Source organism: Pseudonaja textilis, chromosome 1 (assembly GCF_049901715.1).
Source record: "Pseudonaja textilis isolate UNSWEBS1 chromosome 1, rPseTex1.2, whole genome shotgun sequence".
NCBI classification, from domain to species: domain Eukaryota; kingdom Metazoa; phylum Chordata; class Lepidosauria; order Squamata; family Elapidae; genus Pseudonaja; species Pseudonaja textilis.
Window position 1 is genome coordinate 62974661 of NC_141990.1, and position 12227 is coordinate 62986887.

A 12227-nucleotide genomic window follows, 5' to 3' on the forward strand; every position below is an offset into this window, starting at 1 on the left:
TGGCAAGACAAAGTAGCAACAATGGTGTGTTGGAAGATCTGCAAGAAATATCATTTGCCTGTAAGCAAGAACTGGTGGGGACCATAAAATAGAAAAAGTCATAGAAAATGAAAAAGTTGGAACTTCCGGGTTGCCAGGCTTCAGCAACAGCAGGGATTCGCGTCTCTCTGTGATCCCTGCTGTGCTCGCCATCTTGGTGCCTCCAATCCAGATGGATCTGGAGGATAAGGCTGCCCTGTAGAGGCAGCCGAAGATAGGGAGGATCTGGGAAGGGGTTTGAGGGTGTCGCAGACCCCCTCCCCACCCAGCTTAATCTCCTTTTCTCAAGGCGGTGGAGCGGCGGTCAGTGATGGCCGCCACAAAGAAGCTGGCAGCTGGAAAAGATTGTGCTGGAGGAAGAACGAGAAAGAAGATTCAGAAGTGAAAGTGCTGGCTGTGCCGGGAAAATAGCAACTTCTAAAACCTGGAGTGGAATTGTTTATTGCCTGAAAGATACATTGTATCCCTAAGAAGAGAAAAGCGGCGGAGAAAGCTGCCAAGGGAAAACTTTTTTTCTATTTACTCTCCCACCCCACAGAAACACTAAATGCAGAACTGGAAAATACTGGGCACCGAAGGTATTTTAACTTGAAAATTGTGAGAGAAAGGACTTTGGACTTTGGATTTAACATCCTCAGAAATTGGAAAGCCTGCATTGGAGGTATGGATTTCTGAGCGTTTAAAGGGAAATTGCTGTTGTAAGTGGGGGGAGAGGAAAAAAAACTTTTTGGAACAGAGCTTGAAAAAGGAGGAGATTGCCTAGAGCTTTAAAGAAAGATACATTTTAATGGGAACCTTTTGATAAATCAGTAACCCCAGAAAGAGAAACTGAAGAAGGTAAAAAAAAAAAAAGTATTGAAAGAAATAGTTTATCTGGATCTTCTAGTGACTTTGGAATTTTTTTGGAATTACTTTTGATTAAAAATATTTGGGTGGTTGTTTTTGAAGAAGTCTTTCTCTTCATGATGGCATCGCTTTTGGATGAATTAAAAACTCAATATCAAAAATATAAGAAAGAAGAGCAAGATGGAAAAGATACTTTGGGCACCCTTTTTCAATTTTTAGAAATGGCAGTATGTACCTATGAAAAATTGACTATGCAGCAGGACGACTGGAACAAAGAAGAAGAAGAAGAAGCCATTTTGGATGAGTAATGGGTTTTCTTTGGGGAGGAGGAGGAAGAGGAAAAGAAAAAGGGGATTTTAAGGGCAGAGAAAACAATCCAAAAAGAGAAAAATGAGATGAAAGGTGGATATAAGGTTAGAAAACAACAGAAAGGGGGTAAGCAGAAGAAGAAAAGGGAGGAGGAGAGACAATGGGGTAAAAAAGGCAAGGAGAAAAATAAACAAGAGAGAAAGGAGGGGATGGAAAATCTTAATGGTAGGAAGCAAGATTTAAAGAAACAAAATCTATTTAGAGACAATGGGTAAATTTAATTGAAAAAGAGATCCTGGAAGGTACATAAAAGTGTGTTTTTATATGCGTATTTAGAGTAAAATGTGTATTAGCATATATGATTAGCTTTTTTATGGTATTTATGGTGGGTTATAGGCTTTCATTTTGTAATTGTAATGTATTTGCTTTTTTTATAAAGTTTATTGTGTAATTTTAGAATGTACTAACCAGAATCTCAATATAAATTAAGTGTTATATTAAGCATTATTAAGCTAGGGAAAAGAGTCAAAGGCGTTACTCCATTTAGTGTACAGGAGAAGTATATCTAAAGAAAAAAGATGAATGGATAACTGGAAAAGAACAGACAAAGAATGATAAGTATTATGAATTGTATTGAGATAAGATAAACAAAATAAAACTAAGAAAGATAAAAGAGGGAAGAAGCTATATAAAAAATTGAAAATGGTAATAAGATATGGAATGACATATAAAGTAAATATGATTTTTGAATTTGTGTCCGTGCGAAGAGTTTTAACCCGGGATTAAGTAGTTTTCAGAAATGATGTTTTTTTTATGTTCTATGTTATGTATGTTTGTGTATTGTTTTTTTAAAAGGCAAAAATTTTGACTAGTAAGAAATATAATCTGGACAATAGAATGAAAAGGAGAAATCGGGAGAAGATACGAAGATGAGCAGATAATGTAAAGATACATATTACATCTGGCATGTTTTACTGATTCTTCCAGAAAGTTTCTTTATGTTAATATGCCTTGATTGTTTGTATGTTTTGTAAAGTCGATAAAATTCGTTTTTTTTTAAAAAAAAATCAAAAAACAAGTCAGAGGAAAATATAAATGTGATGATTGAATAGCAGATAAACTAGAAATGTTATTGAATAAGAGTAAAGAGAAACAATGTGAAATTTGTTAAAAGGAATTTATTTGTCTATATGGAAATGGGACAAATTAGAAAAATTTGATATAAAATAATGTGTTATCTGCTCTGTAAAGATTTATAATGGAAAGAGGTTTTATGTTTTTAATGTTTAATGATGTTTTGTTTTGTTTGTTTGTTGTTAAAATCAATAAAATTTGTTTAAGAAAAAAAAGAAAATGAAAAAGTTAAATTGCTCTGGGACTTCAGAATCCAGATAGATGGGCACCTGCCACATAACACCCCAGACATAACAGCTGTCAATAAGAAAGACAAAATAGGTCTGGATAGTGAATGTGCCAGTGCCTGGAGACAGCAAAAGAGAAGAGAAAGAACCGGAGAAGATAACAAAATATAAAGACCTACAAATAGAACAACTATGGCAAAGGTGAGCAAGGGTAGTACCAATAGTAATAGGCACCTTGGGTGCGGTTCCAAAACAACTGGAGCACCACTTAAACACCATAGGCATCAAATTGTGTTTGTTGATCTGAATGGATTAATTCATTTGCATTTTATTCAGACTATTTCAATTGTGTGAAAAATTGTATAAGTGAATTTACATATGTCTTAGTGCTCATCAATTGAGTTCTACTTCTGTGGGACCAATTTTCCCCCCTTACTAGTTTTTGAATCTAACAGTGTGTCGTATGTCCATAAATGTTCATTTTTGAGGAACATATTGCCAATATGTCTTCTGATTAAAATTCTGCATTCTTTTTTGTCATGTTTAGTAATTCAATAACAATTATTTCAAAAGGAATTAAATTGTTTAAGCTTTTTTATTGGCATTTTTTCTATTAACTTTTTTTCCTTTAAATTTCTTTCTGTCTTATTGTTTTTGTATTTGGAAATGCAGTGATGTAATTTTGCAGTGGAAATTTTACAGTTGTGTATTAAAACTGGAGATTTTTTTTTCTTTAGCCCTTAAGTATCATCATTCTTTGCTAAATTCACTTAAAATAAATGTTATGTAGTGAAAAGAGCTGCTAATGCCATATAAACCATATGCAATTTATTCATTGTGAAGTTTTGCTTGAAAGATCCAAGACAAAATGCTGAACTTTTGCTATTTATATGAATAAAGGCTAATAGTGAATATAATATCATCACATTTCTTATTGCTTTGATGAGCCATAAAAATAGATCTCTAAATTTAAAAATAACCCTAAAAGAAAATATTGGTAGTTGTCAAAATAATATCCTAATATTCCATATATGAGTTAACATGCTTTATGCTTTGTTGTATCAACTTCTGGCTTTGAATAATTTTATAATTTCAACAACAGCAAACCTCTTTCAGTTTTCCAGCTAAAAACTATTATATTTATTCTTGAGTGATTACTGTATAACATTTAATTGCTACCTTTCAAATCAGAGTTTCTCAGAGTTTCTTAGGTTTTTAAATAATGAGAAATGACATATAGAAAGGGGAAGGAGAAAGGAAGGAAGAATTTTACCTGAAAGTATGAAGGATTCCCTCCATCGTGGTAATGAAAGTGAGCGGATTCCATTAGAAAAACTACCCTTGTACCCAGACTGACCAGCAACTTTTTGAACTAAGATTTTTCCTCCAGAGTTGTCAATAATTCCACTGTAAAAGTAACATATTAATGTCATAAGCACATTGTTAACTTACCAGAGATCTAAGTGGTCATCGAATTACAAGCTCAATACATATACATTCAATCCACTCGGAAGAGTTGTTTCCAGCCCTTTCCTTTATTACATCATCTTCAAAAGCTTCTGTAGGTCTTCATTGAAACCAGGGAGTGACATCATGGTGTTCTAGATGCCATGGTATATATGATTTTTCAGACAATCTCCACATGATTCTAATTTAATTGTTTTTTTTTAACTGGGTTTGTCCTTCTTTCAAGTGCACTGAATTGTATATTAATTTCTCTGTGCAATCCTGAATCCATCTGACAAAGTATTTGATAATTCTAAACCTAAGAATAATTCTACTGTCAGAATATATCAAAATGAAACTCTGTAGACATTTAGATAAGTTAAGCCTAATGTATAAGAAGATGGTTCTGTGGCTCCCTAAAAGATATCTTCTACCTTGGCATTTCCAAAAAGTTATGGTTGATCATATGATCCCAGAGGGAAGAGCCTATTACCATTTTCCAGTATAAATTTGTGGAAATATCATCGCCTGTTTTTATCTATGCAATTTTCTCAAATCTACAGTTATTTCCCCATAAATCCATACCCTTTAAAACATGTTGCAAAAGTTGCCCTTTTGCTCATTAAGTGGAATTAAAGAAGACTTATTTTCCATTCTCTAAATATACACTAAGATACACTGACCTGAACTCTACTCACAATTGTTTTTTTACAGATTTGACTATAGGCTACCTCCCCCGCCCCCCAATCTTGTTTTTCCTATCTTTTGAGAGTTATACAAAAATTTTGATGAGGAAAAAAGAAACACACCTTCTTCTGACTCTTACATTTATTGCTAGTATTGAGAATGCTGGTTTTTTTTAAAAAAAATGGATGCTATTTTGAATTAAAGATCAGCTCTGCTGACCTGTGAATAGCAGCAGCACAAACACTGGAAAAAGAGGCATAGATATCAGTGCCATAAACCCGATATTTAACATCCTGACATCCCAAGGGACACTTAGCAATAAATTCTGGGTTGATGATCTTTGCAGCTTTGATGGCACACTCAATCTGTGGAACAGCTGTGAATATAAAAGTTGAATGTTATGCTTTAGTATAATCTCACAAAAGCTTTGCAGTAAACAAAGAAATGCTAGGTATTGGCTCTATTATTCATGTGTTTTTATGCCAGTTTAAAATACTCAGATATTCAACACTGAACTCTTAATCCTTAAAAATGAAAAAATAATAAAATTCCCAACTGCAGGGTATCTCCAAGGAGTTTATTCTTTCACACCCCAGTTCCAAATTGCCTAATATTCAGTGGAATAAAGTAATAATCACATCCATATTATTGATTTCATATCAAAACAATAATATTTGAATTATGCATTTATAATTCCATATATCATTGCTATAATCTAGCAATTTGATATATATTCTTCAGATCTGTTCTCTTAGCTTTTCAGATACATTGGGATTTCAACTCCCAAAATTTCATGCCATTAGCTTAGGAATTCAAAGAGTTGTCATCCAAGCATATCTGGAAGATTCTAGGATCTAGATTATTACAGAAATATGAGCAAAGTCTTCATATAAACGGTTTCATAAAGAGAGACATAATCTGATTTGAATTTGCATTAGATATCACTATGCTGTTTCTTATTCTACAGTTGTTATGTTGAAGAGTGGAAATAAAAGCAACACTATAATTATTAGCTTCTAAGAAAAACAATATTTTATAAGCATATTCGTTTAGCTGAGCATCGTCTTGGCTATTCAGTTAGTCTAAGAAGACCTTGGGTTGGATCTATCAGATTATTAACTCCCTCTCTTGTGGAATGCACATAGTTCTCTTAATCCTCCAGACTCTGATTTCCCACAAAATGAAAATGTTGGGATGGATTTTTTTGATTTAATCCCCTGAAAAATATTTCACTGTCATTTAAGAAAGAGAACGTCAAGTTTTCAAGTGACAAAAGGTATTATTCAGGTTTTGTCAAGTTTTCTTTGACAAAAGATATTATTCAGACATATTCAGGATCCAATCTGGATCAGTCACTGGGTCCAGAGGTTTAGTTTTCCAAATCATGTGTTCTGCTATTGCACTATGACTGCATCACTACATGCAGAAGATGGTAAGTTCTATCTTTATCTTTCCAAATATAATGTTGAGTAGCTGCTTGTAGACTAGTAAGAGACATTTGACATATAGATTAGGGCCGATGTGATTTATAGTCTACTGCTGATATTTATATAGGTAAGAAATGTTTAGGTGATTTTTATCCTTTCCTCTTTCAGATGTGTTGACAGTTTAGGAGTTGCCAGAAATAACATTCCATTTCCTACATTTGGCATTGCTTCCAGCCTAGCATTGCTTCATAATCAAACTATCAGTTCCATGCATATAATTATCAACTCCACTGCACAAGCCACTTTCCTTCAGACGTATTACATCCTTCTTCCTTCTATTAGCAGCCATTTTTCTTTCTTCTTTCATTTTATTTATTAATTCATGTTCTTTGCCATGTACAACATTCACATAGAAATTGAAATGCTCTTTATGACATAATTGTTAGTAGATGGGATCTTGAAAATTCACTGCATCAGTAATGGCTTTATTCTATCAAGGATAAGTAAAACCTTTGTGGTCCCAATAAATATTCCAACAAGCAAACTCAATGAGGAAGTTGGATATGTTTAAAAACCATGTGATTTACTTAATGACCACAGCATTTGCTTAACAACTGCAATAAAAGTGTTTATAAAATTGGGTTCAGTCACATGATGACTAACTTAACAAATGAATTGCTTAGTGACCAAGATTCTGATCCCAATTGTCATCATAGGTTGAGGATTGGTGCTGTTGCAAATTAAATTTGATTAGATTTCTTCCCCCATCCCTTGCCCAACCTCATCTTGTCATGTGTCTTTATTTTGCTCACAATTATTACATCTTTCCTGAACCTGAAATATTATTTACTCTGAAGGGAACAACAGGAAGCATTTGACACTCCAAAACAGTTTCAGAGTAAATGATGCATTTAGAAACAAAAGCAGCACACGGCAGTCTGGACAGGGGTGGGAAACCATTTAAGAGGGAATAGCTTATCTGAGAATTAAGATTACTGTTAATGGAAGATATTGGAAGCTACATTATTTGCTACAGAATGTGTATTCCAATATCTTTCTCAAAAGACATGGAGGAGAGTCAAAATTGAGATTATACATTTACATTGTTTTGTTTACTTACATTGTTTGGACTTCCTGTTCCTCTTTGTAGTTACTTTAGTAGCATATATACAAGTCAGCAGCAAAACTAAGACAAAATAGAAATGTAAAGACAATGCACAACAAGACGATCTCCCATGAAATAAAAAAATATTGGGATGAATGGTTTTCTGGGATTATTTATAGCTTTCTTTCAATTTTCTAAGTGAAGTAATAAGATTTTCTATTAATGTCGTTGTCTCCATTTTTTAATGTTTGATTTTCACATTTTCTGGTGTTACTACATTAATTACAAATTTTCAGAGACTCTAGCTGCCTGCATTGAGGACATTGATTTAATCTTATCTAAAGTTATGGGCTAACAAATAAAGCAGAGATTAGAAAATAGGATACATTTGGGCACTTACCAAAGGCCACTGCAACATCTGTTATTCTCTTCATGCTGAGAGAAACTGGACCTTGGAATTCTAACAGTTCACTGTAAAACAGAAATACACTATTTTTATAATTTTATTTATTTGTTTGCTTCAATTTTGGGGTTACCCAATTGCATAGCAAATCAGAAGGGCTTACAGGTTTAAAAAAATTGAGGAGAAAAAGAAGACAGCTGATTAGAAAATAAATCCCTAAAGCCAAGCAGCCAATGCCCATCCTAATTCAGAACCTATAAGAACAAAGAGATCTTAAGCAATTTGCAAAAAGTTAAAAGGGTGGAAAGGAAACACTTCAAATCATTCCACAGACAGGAACCATCACCAAGAAGGCACACTTCCTAAGTCCTGTAAGATGATACTGCTTAATGGATGGTACCCAAAACCACAAATGCTATCCCATATTGAAGCCCAGTCTAAACCTTGACTGAAACACATCTAGATAATCTGCTTCTGCCGGGGGGCCTCAGGAGTTTTGGCCATATTTTATCCCACCTTTCTTGTACAACCAAAGCCAATGTATATTATTTTCTCAAACATTATACACAATGTTCTGTTCTTCAATTTTCCCCAGCAACTGATTGATGTAAGGAGTTACTCCGTGGCTTTCAGGGCTAAGAATGGGCTCTTTCAGGTCCTCGTTCACTACCTTCATAATTATACCTTTAAAAAAAAGCAGTTTGCCTCTTAATTCCTATAATTTCCTGACCCAACTAATGTCATTTAAATAAATTGGACCTGATCTCCACATCATTTTCAGCCAGGCTTGTTCATATGTACTTGTTTATCACAATGCAGTGAGATTTTGGAAACACCATGTCACCTACTGGCCCCAAGAATTTAATAAAATAGATAAGTTTCAAGCAAGTATTTACATTTACTGTTTGCTAGTCTATGTATTAACAGGCAAGCCTTTGGATCAGAATACTTTTCAATGGAACTGACTGTACTTACCCAGTGCTCTGTAGGATACAGAAGTAAGAAGCGAGAGAAAAACAGGGGAAAAGCATATATGTAATGGCCAAAGCCAGACAATGATGTGGAAACTTTTTTCTGAAGTTTACATTTCCAGAAAGGAGGTTAAGAGACCAAAAAATAAAGTAAGAACAAGAAGACAACTGGGGGAAAGCTAATAAAAAGAGAGGCAGGAGAAAAAAATAGAGGTAGAAGAGCAAGCGGGTGGGAGGGAAATTTATTAAAAACAGGGGCAAGGAAGAAGAAACAGATACGAATGTAGAATAAAGTCAGCTGAATATTTTATAGGCTGGGAAAAAACTCCTGGAATGTTAATCAGCTGACTGGTCTCTACCTAGATCCCATGCCTGCTTTGAACAGAATTTCTCTCTGACTCTTTGGCTTTGCTCTTTCCTTCACTTTGTTTTTGAAAACATGACATTCCTTTAAGATATCAGGGACCAGATAAGCCTGCCAGATGGTGGGATTTGGAAAAGACAGCATCTGGATTAGCAGAGCAAGTTACAACTGATGGGATGTGTAGAAACACTAAGCCAAAGTCAAACAAATCTGATTATATTAAGGCTACCGTATATGACCCAGTGAAATCTGGGTATCACAAGATGGTGGCTGTTATATCTGGGAGGACGGTTCAAGAACGGAGGCAAGATTCAGACAGTAACTAAAGCTCTTTATTTGTGACTTCAGATCTGAGCAACCAAACCCAGCCGCAGCAGCCCCTTTTATAGGGCTGGCTGCGGCTAGGCAGCCAATGAAGGCGATTTGAGTTTGCCGCTCTTGGCAGGGCCAATCGCGGCAGCCTGTTTACTGGCCAATCGCATCAGTCTATGGCGACCAATCACGATCGGCTTTCAGTGGGCCAATCAGATTTGCAGGCTACGAGCCTGCTAGTCCGGAACACCCCTCCCCTCTCGGTTCCGTTTAAGGGGTGGAGTAATATAGTCTCGCAGGTAAGCAGGTCTTCACACCTGTCTGCCTGACTTACACAGTTCCGCTTGACCCTGTTCAAACCCGGGTTCAGATGGACTGCTTGCTGGATCAAACAGGAACAGTGAACCAGTGTCATGGTCAGGGCTCTCCTCTGGTGCCTCCGGGGTGATGAAGTCCTCAGCCTCGCTGTTACTGTTCTGGCTCCCGGGGCTCGCTGAACCTGCCTGGATGCTGCTTCCTGGCGAAGCGTTCGACTGTCCAGTCTCAGTTGCAACTGGTGAGTGTTGCCAACCATGGTGCGGTGATCTCGGTGATAGCTCGGAATAGACAGGTGTTGGTTCTAATTCTGAGTTCACTGCTTCCCTCCCCCTAGTGTCAAAGTTAGGGTCAGGGTTGGAAGATGTGGTTAGTCTGGAGCGCAGTTGGTCAATATGGCGTTTCCATGGTCTGCCATCAGTGGTGAGTAGACGGTAGGAGCGGGGGCCCGTAACTTGAGTTACCTGGGCAGGAATCCAAAGGGGATCCCCAGAAAATTTTTTTGCGAAAACATGGTCTCCTACCTTGAAAACACGGTGCTTGCTGCTGGAACCCGGGGGCTTTTCCGGGGTGTAGGCAGGGTGCAAACGAACTAGAGGCGATCTGAGTTTCCTGGCCATCAGGAGTTCAGCTGGGCACTTGTTGGGCGTGCTGTTTGGTGTGATGTGTTGTAGGAGCAGCATTCTAGTGACTTTGTCGTGGATGTTGCCTTGATCCATTTTCTGCAGGGTTTTCTTTGTAAACTGAACCATTCGTTCAGCCCTACCATTCGCCGCAGGATGAGCCGGCGATGTGAGTGTGTGTCGGATGCCCCGTTCTGCTAAATACTGTTCAAAGGCTAAGGCAGTAAATTGGGGCCCATTGTCAGAGACCAGGACATCTGGTAACCCGTGTGTGGCGAAGAGTCTGTTCAGTTTTTTAATGACCGCCTCAGTAGTGGTTGCTTTCATTTTATTGACCTCAAGCCAGTTTGAGTAGGCATCAACAGTTATTAAGAAGGTGTGGCCTCTCGTAGGTCCCGCAAAGTCAACATGAATGTGAGACCAAGGACCCCTGGGTGTTTCCCATTCTGTTGGTGGGGCTTTAGGTGGAGCTGAGTGGTTTTCCTGGCATTTGTTACAAGAGGCGCCCCAGGTTTCGATTTGTTTATCTATACCTGGCCACCATGCATAACTTCTTGCCAGCGCTTTCATACGAACGATGCCCGGGTGTCCATCGTATAGCATTTGCAAGACCCTTTTTTGTAACTTAGTTGGTACAACAACTCAGTCTCCCCACAAAACGCACCCTTTTTGTGAAAAAAGTTCCATTTGTCTGTTTTTAAATGGCTTAAACATTTCCTTAGTGTCGTAGTCTGGCCATCCCCTCTCCACCCAGCCAAGAACTCGTGCCAAACAAGAGTCTCTTTTGGTTTCAAAAGCAATGTCTTGAGCCGTTAGTGGAGGTGATGGCATTGTCTCTATTTTCAGTACGGGGAGTGTGGGAGCTGGGTCTTCCTGTGGCTCGGGTAGTGGTGAGTGGCTCAAGGCATCTGCGTGGGGAATAGATTTCCCCGGGCAGTATTTTAATTGATAGTCGTAGGCAGTGAGAAATTCCGACCATTACGTCATTCTGGGGGAGAGAATGTGTGGAGTAGGTTTGTCGCCCGCCAGGATCCCAAGTAGTGGCTTATGATCTGTTATAATAGAAAACGGTCTCCCATAAACATATTCATGAATCGTTTTATTGCAGAGACAATTGCAAGGGCTTCCTTATCTAATTGGCTATAGTTTCTTTCTGTTTTTGATAGAGTTTGTGAAAAAAATGCAATTGGTGCTTCTGAGCCGTTTGGTAGGACGTGGCTCAGGATGGCCCCTACCCCAAATGGTGAGGCATCACACGTGACAGTCAAAGGTAGTGTCTCATTATACTGAATTAGTACTGCCTTTGAGGTAAGGAGGTCTTTTACTTGCTGGAAGGCATGTTCCTCCCGATGTCCCCAATTCCAGGATGCCCTTTTATCGAGTAGTCTATGAAGGGGCTCAGCAACAGTCGCCTTCTGGGGTAGGAAGATGTTATAAAAGTTAATAAGTCCCAGGAAGGCTTGGAGGTTGGTTTTGTTTTTAGGTCTTGGGGCGTTTTTGATAGCTGCCAATTTTTTTTTCTGTGGGGTGGATTCCTTGCTTGTCAAGGAGGTAGCCAAGAAACTCCACCCTTTCTGTGCAAAGCTGGCACTTTTCCTTCTTAACCTTGAGGCCAGCGTTTTTGAACCTCTGTAGGACTGTTCTGAGAAATTTTTCTAATTGGTTTTTTGTGGGTGCTGCTATTAATACATCATCAAAATAGGGCACGACCCCTTTTATCCCTTGTAATAGTCTCTCCATCAGGCTTTGAAAGATGCCTGGGGCTACGCTTACACCAAACTGGAGCCTGTTGCATTTGAATGCACCATGATGTGTGACTATAGTTTGGGCTTCTGCAGTCTCGGGATCAACTGGTAGCTGTTGATATGCTTGGGCCAGATCTAATTTTGCGAATATTTTGCCACCCCCAAGTGAATGCAGGAGATGTTGAACAACTGGCACTGGGTCAGGTGCTCTGCTGTAGCGCGTGATTGAGGGTGGCCTTGTAGTCACCGCAGATTCTTATGGACCCGTCAGGTT

At 37.9% G+C, this 12227-nt stretch overlaps 1 protein-coding gene across 6 annotated transcripts in view; it reads right to left on the bottom strand.

The window, feature by feature from the left end:
* Nucleotides 1–12227, bottom strand: part of VIT (vitrin) — an 86568-nt gene that overhangs the window by 21945 nt on the left and 52396 nt on the right. For 3 of the 6 annotated variants that reach the window (XM_087936174.1, XM_026695484.2, XM_087936188.1), the window contains exons 2-5: nt 7621–7691; nt 7236–7301; nt 4908–5064; nt 3829–3962 (exon numbers count right to left, since the gene is read on the bottom strand). In XM_087936174.1, the coding sequence (XP_087792300.1) occupies nt 3829–3962; nt 4908–5064; nt 7236–7301; nt 7621–7654 (391 nt within the window). In that variant the 5' untranslated portion in view covers nt 7655–7691. Of the gene's footprint in view, nt 1–3828; nt 3963–4907; nt 5065–7235; nt 7302–7620; nt 7692–8598; nt 8719–12227 lie in introns of those variants that run through there. The other 3 variants (XM_087936169.1, XM_087936167.1, XM_087936178.1) reach the window with 2 other exon arrangements.